This window comes from Periophthalmus magnuspinnatus, chromosome 6 (genome assembly GCF_009829125.3).
Source record: "Periophthalmus magnuspinnatus isolate fPerMag1 chromosome 6, fPerMag1.2.pri, whole genome shotgun sequence".
Classification (NCBI taxonomy): domain Eukaryota; kingdom Metazoa; phylum Chordata; class Actinopteri; order Gobiiformes; family Gobiidae; genus Periophthalmus; species Periophthalmus magnuspinnatus.
The window spans coordinates 14122204-14149616 of NC_047131.1; the positions used below are offsets into that span (position 1 = coordinate 14122204).

The following is a 27413-nucleotide window of genomic DNA, read 5'->3' on the forward strand; positions in this document are numbered from 1 at the left end:
AGTATTGGACAGAATCTTACAGCTAACCAGAAGCAGCATTCGAATAGTGACCAGGAGAGATTGCTAAATTATTAAAACATGCATGGATGACATCTAAAACCTCGGCCATGTTTTTGATTTTCCTCCAGCAGAACCCTCAGTGGAACTTACTCCGACAGTATAGACTCTAGACAGTGGCAGTGGCGTCTTAAACACCAGAACTAGTATGCAGTCAAATCTAAGTGACACATATGAATGAGCTGACAGGAGAGTGTCTGCTGTCAGCACTGCTCCCCCTACCCCCCCCACTGCCGCCCACGTCGCTGCAGTGTAGACAAGCCTGGGACCACTAGAGCCACTTTCACTTCTCTATTAGACACACTAGATTAGATACAGAAGGAGCAGAGGGCGTGTCGGCCATGTTTGTTTTAATTACACCAACAGATTTATGCTCGGGATTAGCTCAGCGCTTCCAATAGTGCGTGCAGCAGTAACAGTGAGAGTTGCGGCTTCATCTATAACTGTGTGTGCCAACAATGTACTGGGATAATTTGCGGTGAAGTTGATTTGAAAGTTGATTGCTTTTGTCCATAAAGGGGAAATAATAGGTCCTTTGTATTGGTCTGTTTAGTACATTTCACTCTTCATTTTTCCCTATATTACAGAAAATTGTCTCTTGTGAACTCTAAGCCATGTTACCTCATCAATCACAAAGCTAGAGTTGTGTTGTGTTTTGTTTCATACACACATGTTTGGGTAATCTTCTAATATTACTATGTCTGCATCTCCAAAAGTTCAGCGTGCTCTGTTCCACCTTGTGATGAAGTAATTTTAGAGTTAACAGCTAAATTTTGCTTTGGGGATTAAAAGCACAGTGGACATGACATCACAAGGTGGAACACGGTGTTTTCCATTTAAGCGAAGAACTCAGCCTAAATATGCAGGGTTTGTGTGTTAAACATGTGTAAATGAAACAAAAAACAAAACAAAACTCCAGGTCTGTTTGTGATGAGAAAACATTATAACAGAGATCAGAAAATAGCATATATAGACCCTTGCAAAACCTGACAAAGTTTAACAATTTCTGTCATATAGGTTACAACATTTATTACAAAGATAAAGTTTATTTCCTGACATAAATCCACACATAATTAGTAACAGAAATGCATGTGCCCCACTAGGACTACTTCAGCCAGTGACTAATTAACAGTTCTTAAGGAAAATGGCTGACAGATTATATGTTTGTGTTTATTCCATCAAAGAGAATCTAATACTCTTACTTAACTCTACTACAGGTCTGGTGCTGGGAGGTGACGGGGAAAGCAGCTTAAAGGCATTGTACAATGTGTAGTGGTATACAACTCAAGTCTAAATACTAGAAGTTCAGCATGTAAAGCTTGAAATGCAAGTAACTCAAGACAGGATTTAGAGGAACATGGCTTTCGGTCAGTACATTTGTATGGAAGTAGTGGCACTAAAAAACATATATATTTTCCATCTTCCTTTCTACTTGTGTTAGTCACAGTCTTTGGAACTAGTCATCTTTCAGCTATAACACTGCCTTGCCTTATCTCTTCTGCAGCAGCTGAACCATCAGCCTCCTCACTCTCTCCATCTCCTCCAGTGTCTATAGCCTCTTTGCTTTTTCTGCAGTTATTACACTTCTCTGCACCTCTGTGATGTGTTTTTGTGTCTCTCCATGTGTTGCATTGGTCACTGTGTCCTTAGGCAAGACACTTCACCCCCCTTGCCTAGTATGAATGTGGTCTATGTGTGTGCTGGTGGTGTCCGGAGAGGACAGTGGTGCTGATTGGCAGCTTGTTTCTGTCAGTCTGCTTCTGTGCAGCTGTGTCTACAGTAGTAGTTTACCTCCACTGTGTGTGGAGTGCATGAATGATGACTACAGTGTAGCACTTTGTGAGGCTTTGCCAAGACTATGAAACACATTTCAAGTGTAAGGTATTATTATTATTACTATTAAACATGAATCAATTAATAGATAGATGCACTTTAAAAGGTGTACAGCATAACTTTTCTGGTGGAGGGTCTTTCGCCTGCTTCTCTCCATAACACTGATGCCATAATGGGAATATAGAAGGCAAACCAAGAGACAAGCAGGTACAAAGTGACATAGTGCCCCTTTAAGCAAGCACAGGACCCACTGCCAAACACTACACTTAACTTTTACATTCACATCTTTATCACATTATAAAAGCCCATTTACTGTTGGGAATAAATACATAAATAACGTGTATAAATAATGCAGGAGTAGTTATTGAAACACGCAGGTCTGAGGTTATGACTCCTGGTTGTAAACAGTAGCAGTGGTGATTTAGCACAGATGCTAACAGAGCAGATGTGAATGCACTATCCGGACATTAAAGTAGACCACACAAGTATCAGTCTATCTGTGCAGGAGGGGCCAGGCTGTAAATAAACATGCACATGGCAGAACGATTATCTCATGCTAAAGGAGATATACAATTTTTAACAATGTTATAATGTTGTTCTCTCATTAAAACTTATCATCTGGAGTTGTATTCTGCTTCATTCAAACTTGCCTCATCTAAGGCGCTGCTTGATTTTTACCATCTAAGAAAACGGGAAAAAGAGAACAAGTACATTTTAAACAGCGAAAGTTATTACTCACTTTACTAACACATTCCTAGTACCCCAATTATTCACCTCAGTGAGTTTATAAGCTCATTGATTCGCCGTCACATTAAAGCTGCAGATAGTACACAGCGGTCTCATTTTGACCCTTAACAGCTGCTAATACAATGCAATCTCTACTGGGGCAAAACAAAGGTCATTTACACGGTCGTCCTGCTTTGAGCCTCAGAAATCACTCCATTCATCACTCCATTTCCCAAAATAGTTAATGGAAAATCAACAATGGATTCCTTCTGTGCTCAAATTGTGTTCACAACAAACACACGGCTCTTTTAGCACAGCAGTCATGTTGCCCAATGAATTGATTTATGTTGCCATTGTTCATTCCCACCAGTGACAGCAGAGGGCGTTCCAACGGCTGAGGGATATGTAGTTTTTAAGTGTATTTTCCAAATCAAGAATATTTTGAGCTAAAAAAGTGAAATATTAATGCCAAAATAACTAAAAGAGAGAAGTCTAGGACTCCCTGCTTAGACTGCTGCCCCCGTGACCCAGCCCTGGACAAGCAGAAGAAAATGGATGGATGACTAAAAGAGGGAATTAAAGCCACAACAATGCAGAGTATATCCACTTTAAAAGATACATGTCAAACTGACTTTTAAGCTTTTAACCATGTTATATTGTTCAAAAACATACTTGGAGTTGCATTTTGCTTCATTTACACTTGTTTTACTAATGCGTTAATCCAAAATCTTCTTCTCTGAGCACTGAAAAATTGCCTGGATAGTTGTGTCACAGGTAAAAATCCAACCTTCTTCTGCACCGTTTTTAAGACAAGACCACCAGACTCATTCTGTGGTTAAATTGTGTTCACAACAAATGCATGAGTCTAGCAGTCAAGTAGCCTAATGGATTCATTTGTTTGGAAATGGTGGTGTAGTTTATAATGGTGCATATGTGTTTGTGTAAGGTGTTTCTCCACTTTTGTGTGTGCAGAGGCTAAGTTCATCTCCGCTCACTCCATCTCCGACACGTACAACCCGGACGACGACAAGATATACTTCTTCTTCCGCGAGGCATCCAGAGAGGGCAGCGATAAAAGCATTGTGTCTCGCGTGGCCCGAGTCTGCAAGGTACTGAGACACTGTTACAGGAGGGGGCTGGGGTGGGTGGGTCAAGAGGGTACTGGGGTGAGAGCAGGTGGGTGGGGGGTCCAGAGGTAAGGGAAAACAGGCTGAACTGTGTGATAAGACAAGATTAATCACAATAGACTCAAAATTGCCATTAGCAAATCTGCAGTCACTTTCCCATCTTATTGGGTGGTGTGATTGACATTTTTAGTGGGTATACTGGGAAGAAACTCATTTCATACACTTTTTTTTCTTTTTTTTAATGCAGAGGTGAAAAAAGAACTGTATAAAACATGTAGCCTGATTTCAAGTAACCCATATGCAGCTATAAGTTTGCATATCCTGCCTGTGTCTCGGTGGGTTTACTTCGGGCTCTCTGGTTTCCTCCATCAACCTAAAACATGCAAAATAGGTCAAAACCAGGGTGCACTGCCAGCACTGAAGGATGGGTCAAATGCAGAAAATGCGTGTCCCTAAAGAGGCTCCAAAAACACTCCAGACTGTACACCCAACCACATTTCCTTTACAAATGTCTAGACCATTGACCCAACAATTAAACAACACAAAAACATGACAAATCTTGCAGTTTTGGTTTACGTGTTTAATTCAAATTTTACCAATATGTTTCTCATTGAAGCTTTAAAACATACACCAAAGAAGTAATATTGTTAGCGCCATGTTGAGAATAGTCATGCCGCTAACTTTTCATTTCCGTTCCACTAGTAGGCACACATTCCTTCTTTGTAGACTTCCGAAAGTGCTGTTAACCTCCTTATCTCCCATAAATCGTGCTTTTAACCTGTACCTTTAACCGTGGACTTGTGGTCCATTAAAGCTCTCTTGCTCCGTGTATCCTGTCTCCTATACCTCCCTCTTTTATGGACACAATCCTCTTAAGTTTTCCTTTATTAGACTTTGCGACAGTATATTTGAACAATATCGAGTTTCATAGACCAATAAATTCCCCAGGACAGTATGCCAAAACACTGCAGAAGCTTGGCTCCAGCCCCTCAAGCAGAGGAAGAAGACAGGGCAGGGTAAATGCGTGATGTGGGGGCCATTGGTGGAGGGATACGAGGCTGATTTGTCAGGTGGAATGGCACTAGCTTGGACAGCGACCGGCTCTTAGTGTTTGAAGAGTTGTTGAGACATTCTTTGCCAGGCAAGGCTTTCGGAGAATTTATGAGGAGGGAGAGGGGCATAAGGAGAGCGACTGGAGGAGAGAGTGAGAAAGAAAAAGAAAGAAAGAGTGGGGATAGAACAGGAGCACTCTATAATATAAACTTTAAAGTGGATTAGAGAAATAATGTCATTACTGAACATTACATGGATTACTTAAAACAGGGGTGTCCAAACTTTTCTCATTAAGGGCCACATATAAAAACACAGACAAAGCTGAGGGCCGATTGAGGGCCATAGACTCGTCACAATACAATGAATACTTCAAATCTAAGTTAGACTGAACTACTAGACCTTTATTCATGCTTACATCCTCAGTAGGACACATTAAATATTTGATATGGGCTCGTTAAAGTAGATTTTCAGAAATATACAGTAAAAAGTACTGTTTAAGGTGATAGTGGCCAATTCACCTGCAAGCTTGAGGGCCAAGAAAAATTGGTCTGAGGGCCGCATTTGGCCCCCGGGCTACAGTTTGGGCATGCCTGACTTAAAAGAATGGGTATTACACTGCTAAAATGGATATTTAGATCAACCTTTTAGTTAAGTTAAATACCTCTCCCTTCAGAACACTATTACAACACGATCAAACTATTGCACATCCTTTCAGGTTTGTGAAGTTGTATAATGCTTTGGTACACATACAAAAAATGGCTGTGTGGGAGCATGGGTGATGTAGACTTGTGGGCTGAGTTTTGGACAGGATTGTACTGCTATCCATAAGGAGGGTTCGAATAATGCCTGGGAGAGATCACAAAATTACTCAAACATGAATGAATAGCATATAAAACCAGTTCAGGCATGTTTTTGATGAGGAAATGTTATAACATGGTAGAAAATTCCAAAAAGTAGATTGTGCATTTTACCCCTCTTTAAGTTGTTGTCTAGGATTTAAACCAAGGACCAAACAAAGACAATGCACGATTAGTAAACAGTTTTCTTTTGCAGTCATATTTTTATTTTTAAATCTTGGACATTTTTAGATTGTTATTTGGTTTGTCTTCAATTATGTGTTTGTGCTGAAATTGTCTTCTTTTGGGGTAGTAGTAGTTTCACAAAGGCTTGGATTGGGTGTCTGGCTCCCTCTTCTGGCAACAGTGGGTAGTGAGTCATTTTGAGTAGTAAGAAAACTCATTTCCTTAAAACCTTGTTACAGACAGAGGCCATTGCTGTACACAGGCCTCCATTTACGAGTGCATGTATGGTACTCTTACAGTTAAAAAGGGGGCATTATGTATTTTTTTTGTTTTAGTCTTCCATCTTGTTTTAACATTAATCTCTTATTAAAAACACGCCAAAAGAAGTTTTATATGTCATCCATGCATGTCTGAGTAATCTTGCGATCTCTATTCAACCTTAGCAGTACAATTCTGACCAACCCTACGATACAAAACGCTACACAACTGCACAAACCTGATGCAATATGCGGTAGTTTCATAAGTGGGATACAGGCTGATGTGCTGGTCTAGTGCTCTGAAGGGGGAGTGACTGAGCACAGGGAGCAAATGGAGGGGGGACTCTGTCAAAAATGAAACGGGAACTTAATGAACATGTTAATATATTGTTTTTGCGAATATAGGAACAATAATTTGTAACAAGGTGGTCTAAATATGTTATGTGTTAGCAATTAATACTCCCCTCATTAAAAATAAAAAATAAAAAATAAAAAAAACTACAGTGAATGTATGTAACCCTATATTACAACCCTGAGAACTCTTGTGTAAAGTGTTTTAATCTCCCATGTGTGATTTCAGCCTCTTAAGCCTGCTCTGTGGGTCAAACATCTCCTGGAGGGCTCCTGACATGTACAAGTCAAGCCTCCTCATTAAAAACAGCCTTTCATATGCTAAATTAAACATAACGGTCTACATTGGAGTGTTTGGTTCCCACCATGCACCTCTTTCATCTCATTCCTTCACTACTTTTACATGCACAGGGAACTCCAAGTGCACCAAACAAACAAATTCAAATCGTCTTTGCCCCAAAACCTGTCGGGGGTCTACGAGACGTTCAGGTGCTTATAACAAGTTAGCATTAGCACTAAAACTTTGCAGTTATAATCGCTAATAAAAAAAGACTATCATATGTGTAAGCACACCTTTGGCAGACATAGATAAGTGACATCTCAATTCATGTTGAGTGTTTGATTTTTTTTAGGACCAGTTATCCGGTTTTCCTTGCATGCATGTAAACATAGTGCCATGAGATCAGGTTTTTCCTGAAAATGTTGAACTCCGAACTGAATAAAATGGTCAAATATGAATATGAAATATGAAATATGAATAAACTGACTCGTGTGAGCTTTTAGCCATGTTAGGGCTTGTGTGTTAAACTTGGGGTATGTTCTTGATGAGGAAACAACATTACTACATAAATCAGAAAATGGTGTAATATAGGCCCATTAAAGAAGAGGAGCAGCGGATACCCCGAAAGGAGGAAGGGTGAGATAATGTGGGTGAGACAACTGCTTTTGGTACCAGAGACACGCAGGTAGAACACTAAACAAATGCGAACACATGAACCCCTATCAGCCGCTTTTATTCAGCTACCAAAAGCAAACATTCATTCTACATTCTGTTTGAATCCAAAAAGGTCTACAATTTTAACATAGAGCATGAAAAACCTCCATCATAACTTGGGCCTATCTCCTCCATCTGCTCTGGACAATTCTTGTATCATTCAGAACTCATAAGCCGCCATGTTTGTTTTGATATCTCTGATCCCAGTCCTACTTGTGTTTGTAAAGTTTTGTCAAAGCGTGTGATTTTGAGCATGTGTGAATGAAACAACACCCTACTCCAGTTATGTTTTTGACGAGGTAACAATATAATAAGCTGACTTAAAGCTCACGAGAGTCAATTTTGCGTAGTATAATTTAATGTAATTTAATAGTTTGGACTCGATGTAAACTTCGGTTCTTGTTGCGGTGTCTGTTTTTCAGAATGACATGGGAGGACTGAGGAGTCTGACCCATAAGTGGACCACGTTCTTAAAGGCCCGACTCGTCTGCTCTGTGCCGGGGGAGGACGGGGTGGACACGCACTTCGACCAGCTACGTGAGTCGAACAGGACTACTAACACAAAGACAATCACTTACAACATCTCTGCAGCATTTACATTTGAAGGTCACATAAGGCTGACCGTAAGACTGTAAGGCTGACGCTAACTTGAGTGACTCCAAATTTACACCAAAGTAGAGCTAACGTGTATGAATCACTTTTTATGTTAAAGTGGAACGAAACACTAAATCCACTTTCTTGCAACTAAACTTTAAGCCAATTTGCAGCTTTGTCGTCAAAAATCCCTAAATCTAACTTTGAAATGCATTCAGTGGCCTCTGCAGTTTCAAGTACTACATGACATCACAGAAAACTACCCTGATTACAGCCGAGCAGGGGCGGAGTTTGAAGTGTGAATACTTGCTAGACCAATCACACTGTTTCTTTTACCTCTAGACCCTGCCCCTCCTCTCCTTCACTCTCTTATTTAGTCCTCCAGGTGCAGCCCGGTTTAGCAGCTGTATTTGAAACGTGTTTGTGGCCGGAATTTAGACTAATGAGTCTGACATTTTACAGCAGTGTTGTATGCACATGTTTTAAGAATGGAATGATTGAGAACATTAGGTATATAAACTCATTGCGGTAAATAATTAAAATCCTCTGTATGCATAAGGTAAGTGAGGAACAACTTTTGGACTGTTTAAAATGAACTACATCTGTTTTCACATTTTGAGACAGTAAAAATCTGTTACAATAAACTAGCCTTCTGATGTCACATTTCTTCTCAATACCTTTTCTTTTATTCGCCAGAGGACATCTTTATGCTCCCGAGCAGAGACGAAAAGAACACCAAAGTGTACGCTGTCTTCACCACCTCCAGGTATCTCACATCGTATTGATATTATAATTTCAGCTCATTAACAGATCTCATAGGCCTGTTATTACTTTGCTGTGTTGGTCGGTTGCAGCTCCCTGTTCCCCGGCTCGGCGGTGTGTGTGTACAATATGGCTGACATCCGGGCGGTGTTTAATGGCCCCTACGCCCACAAGGAGAGCCCCGACCACAAATGGGTGGAGTACGATGGCCGCATACCCTACCCCCGCCCCGGAACCGTATGTTGTATTAAAATGATGTCTTTTTTTTTGCTCAGAATAGAGATGAAAAATACTGATGTTGCAGCCCAGTTTATGGTTAATGTCTCTCTAATTACTGGAGTCTAACAACAATCACACAACAGTCTTAAAAAATTAAAAACAGAACTAGTTCATTTTAAACAGTTTAAAGTCTAAAGTTGTTCCTCACTTACCTTATGCATTCTAAACATCCTAATTATTCACCGTGATGAGTTTATAAGCATTTTTCACAATTTACAGACAGAAGAGCTAAGTTTACTGTGATGGTAAAGTAAGTAACAATTAGGATGCTAGCAGTGCACTTCCTGACACTTCCACAACCAGGCGATGACCCCCACCAGTAAAGTTACAGTGCAGCTTGATTTTTTTTAAGAATCTAAATGTTCATGTTGAGAGTTTACTGTAATACCATTAGTGACTCCACATTTAATCAGCCGTAAGCTTGTTTTGTTTAAATTGTAATTAAGAGGTTTATAAAATGTCACGTAGGAGATGAGAGTCAATAGTGAGCCCTGGGTTATGGAAATATACAGTATGTCCTTACAGGAGCAGCAGGGGCACAGATGTTCCAGATGAGAGGTGCAGTGTGTCATGTTATTTCCAGCCACCAGAGGGAGACATACACTGGGGTTTGAAGGTGCAATAGTCCACATTCTGAAGTCTCTGAATCTTTCAAAGAGAAATACATGAAATTACTGAAATAACTTTAAATTTCAAACTGGCCTATAATTTTGGTCTAAAAACAAACAAACAAAAAACAGGCAAACATCATAACTTGCACATTTCGTCTTTTCTACATAGCGGTTCAAATAAACTAATAAATACAATTCAAATATTAGAATGTCTCCTTAGAATTATAGAGTTCTGGGTAGTTCTAAAGTATTTACTGACCCTCAGGGCCGGCCCTAGCCTTTAGGAGGCCTTAAGCTGGATTTACCCTTAGGGACCCTCTCCATTTCAGTGCCACATATTTATATTTGACAACATTAAGACATCACAACCACTGATAAAAAGACTGCAAATTCTAGAGGCTCATGACAGCAATAACCACAAGTATAACAGTAAAAAACATGTAAGGAAGGGGGGTCTGCCATTTTCTTCTTGGTTTCTGGTGCATTTTAATGTGTTCTAGTTGACTAAAGTGAGGTTATATTTATCAATTCTTTATGTCATAAAATGCAGAACTGGATAGAGTAGCTAAACGATGTACTTCAGCAAAGGTACACTTGCTTCAAAATCATATCACTCAAGAATTACAAAGTAGTGATCCAAGTTAAGAGTTGCATAAGAGAAAAAGCCTGAACACAAATCAGATTTATTTAATATTCAGTTTAAATGATCTGATTATTATAAGAGACGATTTTAGGATCACATTATTTTTTACGTTTATTGTCAGGCTTTGGATGTGAGATTTTGTCTAAATGCAAATATTAATGAGTAGGATGCACAAATGCCATATCAGTATCGGGTGCCAGTACTCGTGCTCATCAATGGGCTGCCGATACCAAGAGTCGATACCACTGTAGCTGTTGTTCTTCTTGTTTGACTCACAACTCATCTCTCCACAGAGCTGACATAAAGCTGCACATTCACTGTTCTGCACATTAAGCACAGCTGTAATCATATGTGACTGTCACATGAAATATACAAATATTTAGGACTATAAAGGTTTTTATAGTTCACAGAGGATATCAGCCCAGTGCTCGTGTTTACAATAGTAGCATGCTAATGTTGCTAAGTGGCACTGATGATTACTTCCTTGTGCTGCAGTGTAACTTATTATAACAAAGATATTTAGGGACTGAACAGAGCGGGTTCAGAGTTTTAAAAAGACGTATAACATCTGGATATTGGTCACAGTGTGGCCCTCCTAAAAGTAACACAACACTGTTATGCTAACAGTGGCTCGTTAGCAGTTAGCGTGTTAGCAGTTAGCGCGGCATGGAGGAAGTGGTAAATATTAAAGACCGATGCTTATCTAAAGAAATTACCACACAAGGACAAGCCACAACCACAAACAACCAGTGTAATAAACGGACTCACCTGCTGTCCTCTGTCTCTCTGAGGTGTGTCCTCTCTGTCCTCTGTCGCTCTGAGGTGTGTCCTCTCTGTCCTCTGTCGCTCTGAGGTGTGTCCTCTCTGTCCTCTGCTGCTTTGAGGTGTGTCCTCTCTGTCCTCTGCTGCTCTGAGGTGTGTCCTCTCTGTCCTCTGTCTCTCTGAGGTGTGTCCTGTCTGCAGAATTATACACGTCCAGCTTCACTGTTTTATCTGCAGATCCACTGATGTAAAGTGGGGACATATTTCGAGTCTTCTCTGAAAAGTCCCTCTTTCCCCAAATTGATCTTCCTCTGGGCTCTTCATGCATTGTCCCAAACTTCACTAACTAAAGTCTTTTAGTTTGTAAAACACTCATTCAAATGTCCCTCTGCTACCTCAGTGCTCCCAGAATGCACCTGGGGGGGAGGGTCCTTCACACCACTGCCTGATTCAAAAACAAATGTAGGCAGCACATATTTAGCTACTGGAAATAAAACACATCTACTCATTTTAGAGGGATATTTAGACTAGTATAAACACCCGTGTGCCATTTAGTTTTAAGAAAAAAACGTTCCAATCATTATTTTCAACATAAATGTATGGGCGCTTGGGGGCCCTGCTGACCCTGGAAATGGGGTTTTTGCTCATATAGATCAAAAAATCTTGATACAGTGTACGGAAGAATTTTAAATGCATTGTTATAGTTTAATAGTAAAAACACAGTGAAAGAGAGCAATGCAAATTTGACTTAACAATAGTAGTGAAAATATGAACAAGTACTCGTTCATTTATTTGTTTCTAGTTTTCAGCACTTTTTATGTTTATTATCAATGTGTACTAGACATTTAACCCAGACATGTTTTATTTATTTTCCAGTGCCCGAGTAAAACCTACGACCCCCGGATAAAGAGCACCAAGGACTTCCCTGATGAGGTGGTGAGCTTTATGCGCATGCACCCCCTCATGCAGCGCTCTGTGCCTCCAGTAGGGGGCAGACCGGTGTTCACGCGGCTCAGGGCGGACTACACCCTGACACACATCCGGGTGGACAGAGTCATGGCGGAGGACGGGCACTACGAGGTCATGTTCCTGGGGACAGGTGAGGGTCTGGAGTGATTTCTCCTGTTCACCACCAGAGGGAGACAGAGGGTTAAAGATGAAGGCAGGAGTTGTGTTGTGGTTAATAGGGAGTGCGCACCTTGAGAAGCGCTGACCTTGGTAATAGTTTGAGAATATTTGAGACTTGAAACCAGTTTAAACCTTCTTGTACCTCTGTGTTCCAGACATTGGGTCAGTGCTCAAAGTGGTGTCTATCTCTCAGGAGAACTGGGCCACAGAGGAGGTCATCCTGGAGGAGCTGCAGGTCTTTCAGGTGAGACGGATACAATACAGTACACTACTTTCACAGTACTTATACTTGTACAGCAAAAATATGAATCTTACCACATACTATATATATTCCCCAGGACCAGTTTGAAAAAGGGATGACTGAAAACTTGAACGTGATAATTCATTAAATGGCCCATACTACACAATGTATAATATTACTTCCTGATCACAAACATACCTGGAGTTGTGTTTTGTTTCATTCACACACGTTTAATACACAAACCCTGCATATTTATCAGGAAGTTCTTCTCTCAAACAGAAAACACTGCGTTCCACCTTGTGATGTCATGTGGTAATACAGGAAGTGCTCCACTGTATTTTTTAACTAGAATCATTTGGATAATTTCAGCCAGTCTCTACAGAAGTAAAGGTAAAAGGTCGCTTTTAACTTGAAAACTATGGCTTTATGAGCACTTTGAGCTTTGGAGATGTAGGCAGACTAATAATAAAAAGGTTATTCAGACATATGTGAATGAAATAAAACATAACTACAGGTGTGTTTTTGATTAGGTAACAACATATATAATAACATGACGTAAAGCTCAGAAGAATCCATTCTCTGTAATATAAGCCCTTTAATAAACAAAGATGATGCACTAACAGCTTAAGTTAGGCTAAGATGTTGCGTGTACTTTTATTAAAAATAAAGTTTGGGTTGTTGTCATTACAGACTCCCAGTCCCATCCTGAGCATGGAGATTTCTTCTAAACAGGTTTGACCCTTGTATTTGTCAAACTCTTATATTCATCTCTCTTTCTTTAGTGTCCTTGTCATGTAGTGTAGTTGTGTAGTTGTGAATCAGAGAAGGTTAGTGGTAGACCCTTGATCACTCTCTCTGTGGGTAGACGGACATACAAGACGCACACACTCTCGTGCACATGCTCACGTGCACACACTCACCTGTGCAGGTCCAGCCTGTGCTGTGGACTCTTGTTAATCTTAGACATGTCCCAGCATATGAGAGGAAGACATTTGTTCACATTCCTCACACACAAGTCTGACAAACAACTGCATTTACCTCCAGATTCTGCCTGTCCACTTGTCCCACCATGTTTGAAAAATTACAGGTTAAACTTTGTAAAGGAAAGTAACTGTGAAAGTAAATCAATGAATTAAAATTCTGTCCTATTAATTGTATTTTTTTCATCATATGTTCTTGTTTTGTTTTTGTTTTTTTTAGTATTATTATATATTTTTTATATATTATTTGTGTTTCAATTAACCTTGAACAAGTATAATGGAAAATAAAAAATACTAAGGCAAATAATGTAACTCTGATTCTGGAAAAAAAAAAATAATAATAATCAGTAATTGCAATGTAAATAGTACTTTCATTCAATATATTAATTTCAATTCCATAAACTCCACCATCGTTTCCACTCTGCCCTGCTCTCTGCCCCTGTGCCCTGTAGCAGGTGCTGTTAGTGGGCTCGGCTCTGGGCCTGTCTCGGGTCTCCTTAAGCCGCTGCCCTGTGTACGGTCAGGCCTGTGCTGAGTGCTGTTTAGCCCGGGACCCCTACTGCGCCTGGGACGGACACAGCTGTGCACGCTACATCCCCGCAGCCAAGAGGTAACACAGCAAACCCAGAGCTGTACCTGAACACGCACTAGACAAATCACTGTGGTAACAATACAATGCTGATTCAAAGGAAGATGCAGTATTATTAAATGTCAGATATTATGCACCGTTTGGATGTTTTAAAGAAGTGGTATTAAACTTAGTACTGAAATATACAGATCATCTTTAACACCTGACCTGTAGATCATTATTTTACATTTCCTGCAACTGCAAAACATAAACAAAGATCTTTTTTTTGCAGGATTTGTGGTGCTTGATGAAATGAAAGTTGCATTTTAATGTTAAACTGTTGTGACCCACTACAGTATTGTGCAGCGCAATATTCGATTTAAGAAATATTTATTACATGGATGACGCTAACCGTGAATGTTCATCATCTACAGTGCTCTGGTATTTCTCACGTGTGGTTGTTGCTAAAACGGCCTTGTTTTTTTTTATATTTTGTGATGTTTGGAGGCTAATTTTAACTCTCCAATTGTAAAAGCATTGGAGCTAGCATGTGGAGTGGTACCAGCTTTTGGAATTCTGGCGTTCTGGTTATATAAACGGTTTGTTTTTGTTCATCTCCTTTTGTAAAGTGTCATTGGGTATCTGGAAAAGCACTATATATGTATGATATTATGCATTATTATGAACAATTATGAACAATGGAAGGGTCTATAGCCTGTCTTGAGAGCACAAAACACTGCATGATGTCATTACGGTGCATTCACACCGGGGCGTCAAGGGTGTCCAGTTTACATTCAAAGTCAATGAGCCCTCTGGGTACGTCTTATATACACAAAAAGCAAGTGTCAGGCAATTTGACTTTTTATTTGATTTGCAGACGAGCCAGAAGACAAGACATAAAGAACGGAGACCCTGCCACACAGTGCTGGGACACAGAGGATCGTATGTGTTTAGTTTTTGTGTTTCTTCTGTGGTAAAATGCACTTTGGACAAATATATTCTCTAATAACTGTAAGTTGTATTTTCAGGCCTTAAAGGGAAGGGCGTGGAGGAGAAGATGATCTTTGGCATTGAGAAGAACTCGACTTTTCTGGAGTGTGTGGCCAAATCTCAACAGGCTCAGATCTTATGGACCTTCCAGAGGGCGGGGTCAGAGCGCAGGGAGGAGGTCAGTGCATTTCACCCAAACACACGGGCACACGAAGTGGGTTTCAACGTTTTTCGGGGACATTACATTGACTTACATTCATTTACATAACCATAGCCACTACTTGTCTACCCTTAACTTAAAACCAAAGCTTAACTTATTTCACCCCATATCTGACCTTCAATGGGACCTGATTTTTGTCCCCACATGAGAGGCAGGTCTCCATGATGTGTGTGCACAGATTGTTGTCCACATAATGTTATAAATGAATGTTATTGTTAAAAATACCTGCACAATCACTGTAGTCACATATCGTACTCTTTTGTTTTCCTAGTTCCTCTGATCTACATAGACTATAGACATAAAGAAAACCCATGAAGCATTTAAGTCGAACACTTATGTGCAAAGAGGACGCTGCAGCAAATGTTACCAATTTGCTCTAAAATATTTGTTGCTTGTATGTATTCAATTAGTTAATAGTACTTGATATTGTATTATTTGAGGAAAATATAAAAAATCGTCCCTACTTATGTACTGCAAACTGTCAACAGAGCTAAAAAATCATGACAAATCCATATTATATTAGTCGATGTCTATTCTAAATGTTACTCCACAACCTTTAAACAAACTGCAACAGGCTTTTTTTTATCAACAAAAGGGTCATATGTGGATGTGCATTAGAGATAGACTGATATATTGGATGGTTGATGTATCGTGTCGATATTTGCCCTTTTTTGTGTATTGACTATTGTCCTTAAATTCCCAGCAGAGGCCGATATTTTGTTATGACTGACCAACTGCTTAAAGAAAAGACGTTAAAGACGCTTAAGAGTCCAAACGGGGTACTTCACAAAATATGATCACGCCGCTCGCATATGAGTTAGAAGTAGAAAAGCGTTGTGTCTGAAAATTATAGCTTTTTTCATATTATACTTTAATTATGCAGAGCAGTGTGAAATATAGACAGTAATTCACTTTGTAGGCATTTCAAATAATCATTATCAAAATCAGCCCGACTTGTCCATCCAAAAATATCGACCAAGCTGATCCAAGATATCAGTATGGGGGGGAAAAAAATAAATAAATACTTTAGTGTGCACAGAAGCTATGGGGTGTGAATGCAAGTTGCACTTAGAAAACTCCTCTGATCATTCTGTTCACTTGATTAAAATTAACGTGTCAGTTCCATTGAGTTCTATTCTTTTTGAGGCTATATCCTACACATTATTATGCAAAAGTGACTCTTGTGAGATATAAGCCATGTAAGAATGTTGTTACCTCCTCAAAAACCTATCCAAAGTTATGTTTTGTTTTATTCACACATGTTTGAGAAATCCTGAATTATGAGTCTGTCTACATCACCAAAGTTAAAAAAATGCTCTGTTCCACCTTGTGATGTCATGGAGTGGTAGAGTTCAAATTAACAGCTACATTTTACCTTTTGAGTAGAGATTGGCAATCCCAATGCTGAAATTTTCCAAATGATTCTAGTGAAGTCGTATGGAGTTTAAAAACACAGTGGAGCACTTCCTGTATCACCACATGACATCACAAGGTGGCATAGAGTGTTTTCTGTTTGAGAGAAGAGCTCAGCCTAAATATGCAGGGTTTGTGTGTTTAAACATGTGTGAATGAGACAAAACACAACTCCAAGTCTGTTTGTGATGAGGAAACAACATTATAACAAAAAATAGCATAATATGGACCCATTATAACAGCACAGTGGATTGGATTTGCTCTAAAATGGAGGTGTCGTGAGAGAAGTTTACTTACAACTCTGATCTAGCTTTTTTTTTTTTCAAAATAATATTGCTCAAGTAGAAGGACAAATCGTCAAATCAACATAAACCTTTTGTCACTTGTAGACTTACTCACAGCAGGAAGAGTAACCAAAACTTGTGCTCAAGTAAGAGTACTGTTATTTCAATTTAAAAAAAAAAAAAGTAGGAGTAAAAGTATGCTGCTAGAAAAGTACTATTTCTTTTAAAAGTTACTGAGTACTCCCCACCTCTGGTCGTGACTTAGTGATAGTATTGTCCATTCCAGTTTAGTGCAGGCTATATTTAATAAGTTGAGTCTTTCCTCCCTTTGCTCTCCGTGCTAAGTCACTCCCCGTTCGAGCCCTACCACCACACAATCAGCGTGTATCCTACTCATGAAACTACTGCACATCACATCAGGTTTGTGAAGTTGTAGTGTATTGTTCTGTATCCTGCTTTTGTATATTTATGGAGGATAATATGGAGAAAATCGTACTGCTAACCATAAGATCACTAGATTACTCAAATACGCATGGATGACATCTAAAACCTCTTCAGGCATGCTTTTTATGAGGGAACATTATAACGTGGTAAAAAAAAAAAACTAAAAAAAAGTTGATTTGCACCATACAAAACATTAAATACAGTTGTAAACACATACAAACAGGATGGGAGCGCAAAGAGGAGGTGAGCGGGTGCATTTGACCCGTTTACAAACACAGCATTGACCTGCTCTGTCTCTGCTGTCAGTCTGTGCAGAAAGTATGAGGAAAATGTAACCCCCGTCTCACCTGGACCAAACTGTCTGTTACATATGCAGTTCAAAGCCTCATATACAAGAATGAGCTCGGACTGAAACCAACACTTAACCAGACACACCTGGGGTTAGGGAGGAACTAGACGAGACAGAGCACACGTCTGAATGGATACTAACACAGGGAAATAAACTACTGCAGCCTGTTGTGTCTCTGAGCAAGACACTTCACCCATGTGCACAATGTGTGATTGAGTCACTGGTGAATGCGGGTCAGAGGAGGGCGCTGTGCTGTAAGTTCCGTGTTCCTCAAAGTCGTGCTTCTGTGTCAGTTTCAATTATTCTGAGTAACTGTATTTGTCAGTTAGTTTAAAGTGCATGACAGGTTTTCATGTTTTTCTAATTATTACTTGGTACATCATGATGTCAGTTTGGAGAAAAAAAGGTGAGAAGAAAAGTACAAAAATACAGGAAGTAGTAGTAACTAAAATACCTATGTCAGCACAGGAAATTCCATCCAAAATGCAGAGACAATTGACTCTCTAGGGAGTCAGTTTAAACCTCCATATGACAAAATAAAATGCTGTCAGTTATTTTTGAGTGTCCAATCATAACTATTTTGTAAATTTGACAAGCTTTCTTTATAATATGGTTGCGTTTGTCATATCTGCTGGCCGTGTCCAACCAGGAAGTGAAATAAATCAACTTAGACTATTTTACATAAGTTTTAAAGTAAAATAAAGTTTAAGTAGATGTGTGAAATTAGTGAAGTGAATAGTCAAACCTGTCATATGTACTTTAAAAGTCCTATATTGCAAGAAATTTACTCTTGTGAGATTTAACCCATGTTATACTGTTACGTCCTCACACATATACCTGGAGTTGTGTTTTTCTTTAATTCACACGTTTGATCAACCCTGTATTATTGGGCTGTCTACATCTATAAAGCTCACCATGCTCCTTTGTGCCTTGTGATGTCATGAAGCAGTAGTTTTCAAGTTAACAGCTCCTTTTACCTTTAGTTCAGTAGAGATAAAAAAAAAAATTCCACGGCTGAAATCATCCAAATGATTCTAGCGAAGCTGTATGGAGTTTAAAAACACAGTGGAGCATTTACTTTGTTCCACCTTGTGATGTCATGGTGTAATAGAGTGTTTTCTGTTTGAGACAAGAACTCAGCCTAAATATGCAGGGTCTGTGTGTTAAACATGTGAATGAAACAAAACACAACTCAAGGTCTGTTTTTGATGAGGAAACAACATTTAAATACAGATCAGAAAATAGCATAATATGGGCCCTTTAAGTTCATTCTTAGTTCTTTACATAATCAAATCAATCAGTATCTTTATTTGGCCTGAAAGGCAATTTTGAGGAGTAAATACAATAATAACAGAAAAGCTCAAACAAAAGTCTCAGTGCAGATCAACAGGTCATCAGATCACGTGTCAGGGCGGTTTGAGGAGAGTAACAGTCCTCGGAACAAAAGTGCCCCTCCTCTCTGTCCTCTGTATCCTGCAGTATCACCGCAGCCTCCAGGGGCGCCAGGTGAACTCCCGAAACGCAAACAGGAAGACTCTTCTAAGCCTCACTCTTTCTTTGCTGTTGTAGCTCAATGCAGGTTTGCCCTTCCGTCATCTGAACTACACAAGCTACATTTCTTAGTTGGTCAAAATCTCAAAATATAAAGTAAAAAATGTAAGGCAAAAATTTAAAAAATGCTCAGTGTACCAGCTAGTCAGCCATAAGAGCAGCCAACCATGACCAAGACAACCATTGAAATGCTTTATTATTACTACAGGAGTAACGATATATGAGTAGGGTCAGCTTTTTGTGGCCTCTACGAAACTGTATTTACTAGATTTATAAAAGGATTTAATAGATCCACTCATATGAAATAATAGACTGTTCCTCCTAATCCTACTCTCCGTATATCAGCTCCAGTGCAGTTTGTGCAGGGTTCACAGTAAATACAGCTCAGCAGGTTGTGAGTCCCGTCCTGAATCCCACCGGTCGTATGTTCTTCACACACGCTGCTATGGGAGTTTGCACAGTAGCTGCTTTCCATGCGCACAGACATTATTGATATTTATGAGTGGCCAGGGCTTTGTGGAACTTCTGTGAAGACGGGGAGAAATGTCAGGAATCACAAACCAGACGCACCCAAGGGAAAGCTCTGAGGTGAGGCCCGGACCACCACCAAGGCACACCTGAAATGCAAGCTATGAATGGTATCTTTATTGGTATTCACTAGTTGTTGAGTTAAGTTGTATAAAACCTCCTGGGCAATGAGGTTTAGAGCTATTCTTTAAGCTAACTTAAACGATGACTATATGGTATAATTCTAACGATAATACATTAGTAGTTTTCAGATTTTAGAATGGCAGGATGTCATAATCTCAAATCGGGTGCAAGAGCCAGTTTTTCCTATTAATTACATCGTACTTTACCCCCGTCTGTATTAAATATTGTTGCCCTATAGAATGTTGTGATGTCATCCAAAACCCAGCGATATAAGGTTATTCTAGTGGTTCTTCTACTCTTTAAAGACGGGTTTATTTTACTTCTATGGCGTATTAACTGCTAACACATAACCTATTTAGATCACCATGTTACCTTTTATTGCTTTGGACATGCTTTAATCAGACTTCTGGTAAGCAATGGAGGAAGTAAGCTTTAAAAAGTAAAAGACGGGCATTCAGGTACCAATAGCATTAAGCAAAGAAAATATGTGTGACTGCATAATCCCTCAGTCATCCAGGTCTGATCCATAGTAAAAAACGAAGTTAAATCTCCTTCTTCAGTTCTTGGATGAGCAGCGAAACGTCCTCACTCCTACAACATTTTGTTAAGTTGACAGATTTTACTTCAGTTTTTACTAAAGATATGTGTGATGCTTATGCTACTGGCGATGAGGATGCTGAACTCCCACCTGATAAGCATTTGATAAATGAATTTTATGTAGGATTTTGTTAAATAAATTCCATTAATATGACCTACAGTATGTGTGCCCCCAGCTATGAGGTGCTTTTACAAGTAACCATTGTAATGTTGATGAATTAAAATCGCGTTAGACTTGACGAAGGCCAAGGTGTTGTATAATTTGGTACGTTCGTCCTCAAATCCAGTCAGGCAGCAGAAGCACGTGAGTCTCTCATTTGGGTTGCCAATACCAATGTCTAAATCCAGCTTGTTTAAACTTAAAAAGACTCTCTGAATCCTCACTACCTAAACCACAGCACCTGTGGACAATTATGACTCAGTGCTAGTGCAGCCTTTGCAGCTCAGTGAGTGAATTCTGGAGGTTCTGAACTTTCACATGAGACCTGTCCATATACTGAAAATGAGAAAAACTTGTGTGTTTTTTGTTCGTACCTTATTGGCTTTATGTATGCATTTTTAACACCTTCAATCTTTGGCAACCTTTTGGATTTAGAATGTATTTACTAGTACTTTTGGTGTCACGTTCTGCCAATATTACACCAACACCAACAGGAAAGATACACAAAATCAATAAACATTCCAGGCTAAACAGTTTATCTGCTGTTCCCCTGAATGCAGCGCTGTGTGGGAGTGCCAGATGCGTTCAGAGGAGACAGGATAGAGGAAGGAGCAGCTCATGTTTATGTTCAGAGGTGTGGACAGGAGCCTATAGAAGATGACACTGGTGCGGTGAACGGGACTGCGCAGACATGCTAACTCGGCACCGCACACCCTTTGGACAAACAACATTTAAACATAGCTGTGCCAGTGCCAGCGCTCATTTCACTGCCACAGATGAAATAACTTGTATAGTGCTATTTTGGACACACAAAGACGCTTTGTGTAACGAGGAAAAGAAAACGATCAAAAGAGAAGTAAATGTACGCCACTCATCGTCTCCTTTCAACAACAGGTGCTGTGTAAGGTTTTAGTTATTCTAAGTGGTATGTTTTCACACATTGGAGGAACAAGAAAAAAAATGAGATGTGAAAAAATAGTAAAAACAAAGTAGCATTGGAAATCTGACAGTATAAAGAACAAAAATGTATGACTTAGGTGTCTCATTTAGTTTCAATTTACTGTTAAGAACTATGTTTTGTAGCTATTTGGGGAGTAGTCCGCGATGTTAAAAGGCACATTGTGTAATTTTCTGAAGTTGGCACGTCACCTGCATGATTCTACGGAAATGGAGAGTTAAAACTATACTTCGGAACGTGGAGATAGATAGTTTTATGTCATACTGTGGAAGATTATAGCCAAAGGAACGCGATTTCCAGGAGGAAAATACAATAACAAAGTACAATTTCACTAGCAAGGACCATGCCACAACAGTGTATGTGATTAAATCCAGGTGGTAACTTTTCTTTTTGGTCAGGCAGTGTATTTGTTGACGAATGACATGACAAGATAAAGGAGGTGAGTGGGGTCAAAGGAGGAGGCCCTTCAAATACGAGTCAGGCGGGTGGAGATGCAATCGAGTTAGAAATATTGCGACTGCACTAGACGAGACATTGAATACAAGTCTAAAACATTAGAAGGACACCTGCTCACCCCATGTGGTTATGATGAAACATTGTTCCTCTTGTGCAAGTGTGGGTGTGTGTGTGTGTGTGTGTGTATGGGGAAGGGGGGCTGCTCTGTTTGTGTGTCCGGTCGAGCTGTGACATGTGACCTATTGTTCTGAAGAAAGTGTTGATGGAAAACCTGCAGGGGTCCTTCCTCCCACCGGACGGGGGTACAGATGTGTATGTTTAAGTTATTCTAAAGTTGTGGCTTCTAATGTCTTCAACTACTACTGGTGGTTAATCCGCATTGTTGTTCTCCATATTTAAAGGGCCCACGCTACACTATTTTCTGATCTATGTTATAATGCAGTTTTCTTATCAAAAACGTATCCGGAGTTGTGTTTTGCTTCATTCACACATGTTTAACACACAGACCCTGCATATTTAGGCTGAGTTCTTCTCTCAAACAGAAAACACTCTGTTCCACCTTGTGATGTCATGCAGTAATACAGGAAGTGCTCCACTGTGTTTTAAACTCCTTACACTTTCACTAGAATCATTAGGATAATTTCAGCCCTGGAACTGCATATCTCTACTGAACTAAAGGTAAAAGGTAGATGTTAACTTGAAAACTATCACAAGGTGGAACAGAGCATTTTGAGGTTTGGCGATGTAGGCAAACTAACAATGCGGCATTAATCAAACACGTGTGAATGAAACAAAACACAACTCCAGGTATGTTTTTGATGAGGTAACAACATTATAACATGGCTACAAGCAATAACAAGCTCACAAGAGTTTTTGGGTTTTTTTTTTTGCATAAAGCTAAAATAACAATCATGTATCATTATATTATCTAGCATGCCATCAGAAAATAAATATGCTAATCAGTTTATTGAATAATCTGGTCAATCGGTCCAGTATCCAATAGGAAATTCTCACCTATGTGCTTAGTTGAATTCAGATGGTGAACTTTGGCCTATATTCATTTATTTATGTATTTATTTATTATTTGGGATAATGCATATTAATGGAACATCTTGCCTGCCAAATCAAGAATGATATATCTCTGTATTTTTTTTAGGAATATCAGTCTGATCCTCACACCCTTCGTTGCAGCTTAAACCAGCACCAAACAGGACCAAACACCACACTTTTCAGTGACGCCTGTTAAACGAAGGAGCTCATTGGTCACCTATTATTGTGAATAAAATGTCTGTCAGGTAATATGCCAGATGATGCTAATTTCAATCTAGTTTGCCTGGCTGTCTGACATAATACGTAGGCTGTATTCTCACCGTACATAACAGTGTGTGATAATGTGATGTCACGCAAAATTCTACAACTTATTCACGTAAATACCTCCAAGCACGTTCACTTTCTGTAACTAAGCTTATGTGCATAAAAGGTTCAACTACAGCCTATATGTGGAAATAGGACTTCTGCAGTAAGAACTAAAAGGCTTTTCACTGTAGTTCTTAAAATATGACTGTAATACATGCAAGTAATGAGCTTTGGGTGACAGGGTATGGGAGCGATATAGAGTGGGTCAGAATGTGCTGTACGGAGTTATATGTTAAGCTAGTGGATATTACCTTTTGTTTTATGAGCCATTTAGCTGTGTTGAGTAACCTGCTTTTCTTGGCTCCACTCGGTGCCATTTCACAGACAGTGTAAAAATGTGAAAGTGCTAAGTCCTTTGCCACTGTGAACTCCGACAATTTAATATATAGAGAAAATAAAGGATTAAAAAAAAAATTCACAAAGGGGGTTTTATAATGCTTTTATAAATCTTGTGTCTATATGGCAACACAAGATTCTGGGACATTTCCATATGCTGGGTTATAGTATAGATTTACTCGCTGTATGGGAGGAGGCAACGTGCTTTGTTCACGTCTTGTTATTGTCCCACTTTAAATAATGATGTTGTTTGTTTGTGCTTCTTTAGTAGGCACTTGACTATGATTTATTACTTTGGGAGCAACAGCAAACACGCAACTTTGCACCCATTGTATACTCTCATTTACTTATCAGTTTTGTAGCAGAAATAATAGTAAATCACGAACAACACGTCAACAAACTGCACGTGCTACTTTTTTGTTTGCATGTGTTGTTTTGAAGCTGGTTGGTCCCTGGGTGGGTTTCATCAAGGTTGCCATTTTCACCAAACTACTATGCAAAATTGTCTTTTTAGTCGTTTCCCTTCTAATTTACCCTCTCAAAGTTATATTTTGGCATGATTCCTGCATGTTTAAGTAATCTTTACACTCCTGTATTCAGGAGTCAGCTCCCACGTAGAAGTCAGCAGAGTTTCTTTTATTACCTTGTTTTAGTTCACATGTGACAAACTCAAGGCCCTGGGGCCAAATGTGACCCTCCAGATCATTTTATGTGGCCCTCGACAGGGTAAATTAAAAGGTTTGATGGTCTTAAAAAGTCATTTTACCAGAAGATACGCAGTTACATAGCCATATTTTTTTTTTACATCAAATTAATATGCAATATTTGAAACTCGAATAAGTGATAATTACAGAAACTGTTAATTAACAAGTTTAAAAAGTAGTTACATCTATTTTACATCTGGCCCTCAGTGAAAATGTGTTTGACACCCGTTTTAGATCAATATTGCGGTTTCAGATGTCCAAATTATAACATAATGATCATAGAATGTAAATATATAGCAAACAAAAGCACAATATGTCTTCTTTAAACCAAGTACACAGCTCCCCCTGACAGCTAGATCCCAGCCAGATTGCCTCAGTTGCTTAAATTCAAAGCACAGATCTCCCTACATGGACAGTAAAGTCTAAGTTACTATCCTTATCTAAATGTATTAACATTCATTATTTTTGGCACAAAGTGTTTTCCATGTGATGTTGTATTTGCAAGTTTGTAACAGGAGAACCTTACTGAAAATCACAGCAGCACAAACATATTCTGTGGTCCCTGGTCTTTCACAATCCCCTCAGTATTAACACAATGGCAGCGATTGTAAGCTAACTCCATTCACATCATCTAGGGAGTACATAAAGTTATAAATGTTACAAATTTTGGACTGGGATAGTGAAATGATGTGCCATAACTGTCAGGCTGTTGGCATAAATCTGTTACATGGACTTTGCAATAGGCTGCAATAAAAACAAATTGTCTAGTATTTACTGCGGACTATAATTTTATGGGTCAATTTGTCTCATAAAATGGAAGAGAAATGAAATACTGGATGTGGCGTGCTTTTTTCTCACATGGATTTTTCATTAAAAGTTCAGCGATCAACAAAAACAATTGTGGAAGTAATTGGCATCACAGCGGATAAACTACTATTACTGGTCTTTTCTGAAAATGGTCTTTTCTAAAAATGTCAATAGAAATCACTAGGAACAGGAACAGTTGTGTCACAGTAAATACTGAAATTTCAAACTTGATTTTGACACAAGGGAAATGACCACTACTGGATGCCAATGCCACAATGATAATTTATTATAACGGAAAAAAGAATAGTAATAGTAACAATAGTAAGTCCAACCCAACTTAAAGGGAACTAAACACCTCAACTCTGCCCTCAACTGTATTTCAAATTGAGCTGCTAAACTGAGCAGTACCTGGAGAACTAAAGGGAACAGTGATATCTACATTTCAAACTTAAGGCAAGGCAGCAAGGGCAGTCTAGTGTGATGTCACCAAGTACTTGAAACTGCAGTGGACACTGGAGCCAGAACACACTTTGATGTAGATGTTTTTGACAAAAAAGATGCAAATTTACCCAGTTTGCTCTAAAATTGAGAACAGTGGACAGCCCTATTAAAACACCATGTTCACTTTGTACTCCTGAACAAAGTACTGGCTCGCTGACATTCTTCACTGACTATATTATATATTTTTTCAATATAATGAAAAAAAAAACTCTTACCAACTCAACTCTTACTAAACTTTTTTTACCAACTTTATTTTAGTAGAGCACTTTAAAAAAAAAAAAAAAAAAAAAGCAAAAAACTGCCGACCAGTGTTGTACACAAACTCAATCATTTTAATCTAATTTAATAATAATAATGCATTAGTCTTATATAGCACTTTTACAGTCGCTATACAATTTTCTGCATTATTCATTGACTCCACGCTCTGTGGTGTTAAGCTACTATTGCAGCCACAGCTGCCCTGGGGCATCCTGACAGAAGCAAGATTGCCAGGGGCCCCCACTGGCACCTGGAAATCCCCAGTATCCCATTCAACTACTACTAACCAGGCACAGCCCTGCTTAGTGTCTGAGATCTGACCAGATCAGGCTTTGACAAGGAGGTTTGGCTACTTTTTATAGAACATAATTTTTGTTGCAAAATGATACTATCCTCTTTCTTTTATTTGGTTGTTCTGATACTCAATACATGTCCATGTGGTTGTTCTAATACTCGAGATTTGTCTTTTTCATGTATTTTTGCCAAATACCTTCTCTACTTTTGATAGTATTTCAAGTGTCTGGCTTTTTTTTTTTTTTTTTTGGACAACCATTCTCCTGACCAATATCCTGGCTCAGTGACAGCCTGCCCTGACACACTCCATCTAGAAAACTCCTCTTTTGGGGCTGACATGGACATTCGCAGCTTTTGTTTCATTAATCAGTGGACTGTCTGGAGTACTCTGCTGTTCTTGGCCACGTTCACTGTTATCTGGAAATCACTTTGGAAATGTAAGCTTTCCAAAATGTCACCATGGATCGTGTATTTGAACTTGAAGTAAAGCTTTTTTTCACTTTTTGTTAGTGAACTATTATTCTTAGAACTCAAACATTTTGTTCATAACCTTTTTTTCTGGAAGAAGAGACAGAAGCACAGTTGCTGTTCAACTTGGCACACTGTCCTGTATATTCCATCATTTTCAGCAGGGGGTTTGTCTGGTCAAAGCGGTTGTCAGGTGCATCTAATTTTATAGTATTGTTAATGTGACATCCATTAATAGTGTCCTTGGGGAAGACCACTTAGCCCTATTAAGGGCTTTTGATCAACTCCCTAACTGCAGATCCCCAGAAAGAAGTTTTTGGGGACCATATGGAACTGGGTTGGAACAAAAGTCTCTGTACTTTCTTTTAAAGTAACATTCAGAGATTATTTGTACTAAATTTCACCCTCATCATCAACTGAGCAAATGCACTAATCTGCAACACAAAGAGAAATCACAAGGGAGGTAGTGCTGGATATAAAAGAAAACTGGAATGTGCACTGTGTGGCTATCACCTGTCTCTGTGGAAATTATATTTGTTTGGGTGGAATGTTACATAGTATAGCATTA

At 39.2% G+C, this 27413-nt stretch overlaps 1 protein-coding gene across 1 annotated transcript in view; it reads left to right on the forward strand.

The window, feature by feature from the left end:
• The window catches only part of sema3d (sema domain, immunoglobulin domain (Ig), short basic domain, secreted, (semaphorin) 3D), a 134395-nt gene that overhangs the window by 98988 nt on the left and 7994 nt on the right, over nt 1-27413 (forward strand). The window contains exons 9-18 of the mRNA XM_033968276.2: nt 3589-3725; nt 7843-7957; nt 8711-8780; nt 8869-9013; nt 11948-12170; nt 12355-12443; nt 13131-13172; nt 13873-14030; nt 14866-14930; nt 15017-15156. Coding sequence (XP_033824167.1) covers nt 3589-3725; nt 7843-7957; nt 8711-8780; nt 8869-9013; nt 11948-12170; nt 12355-12443; nt 13131-13172; nt 13873-14030; nt 14866-14930; nt 15017-15156 — 1184 coding nt within the window. The remainder of the gene's footprint in view (nt 1-3588; nt 3726-7842; nt 7958-8710; nt 8781-8868; nt 9014-11947; nt 12171-12354; nt 12444-13130; nt 13173-13872; nt 14031-14865; nt 14931-15016; nt 15157-27413) is intronic.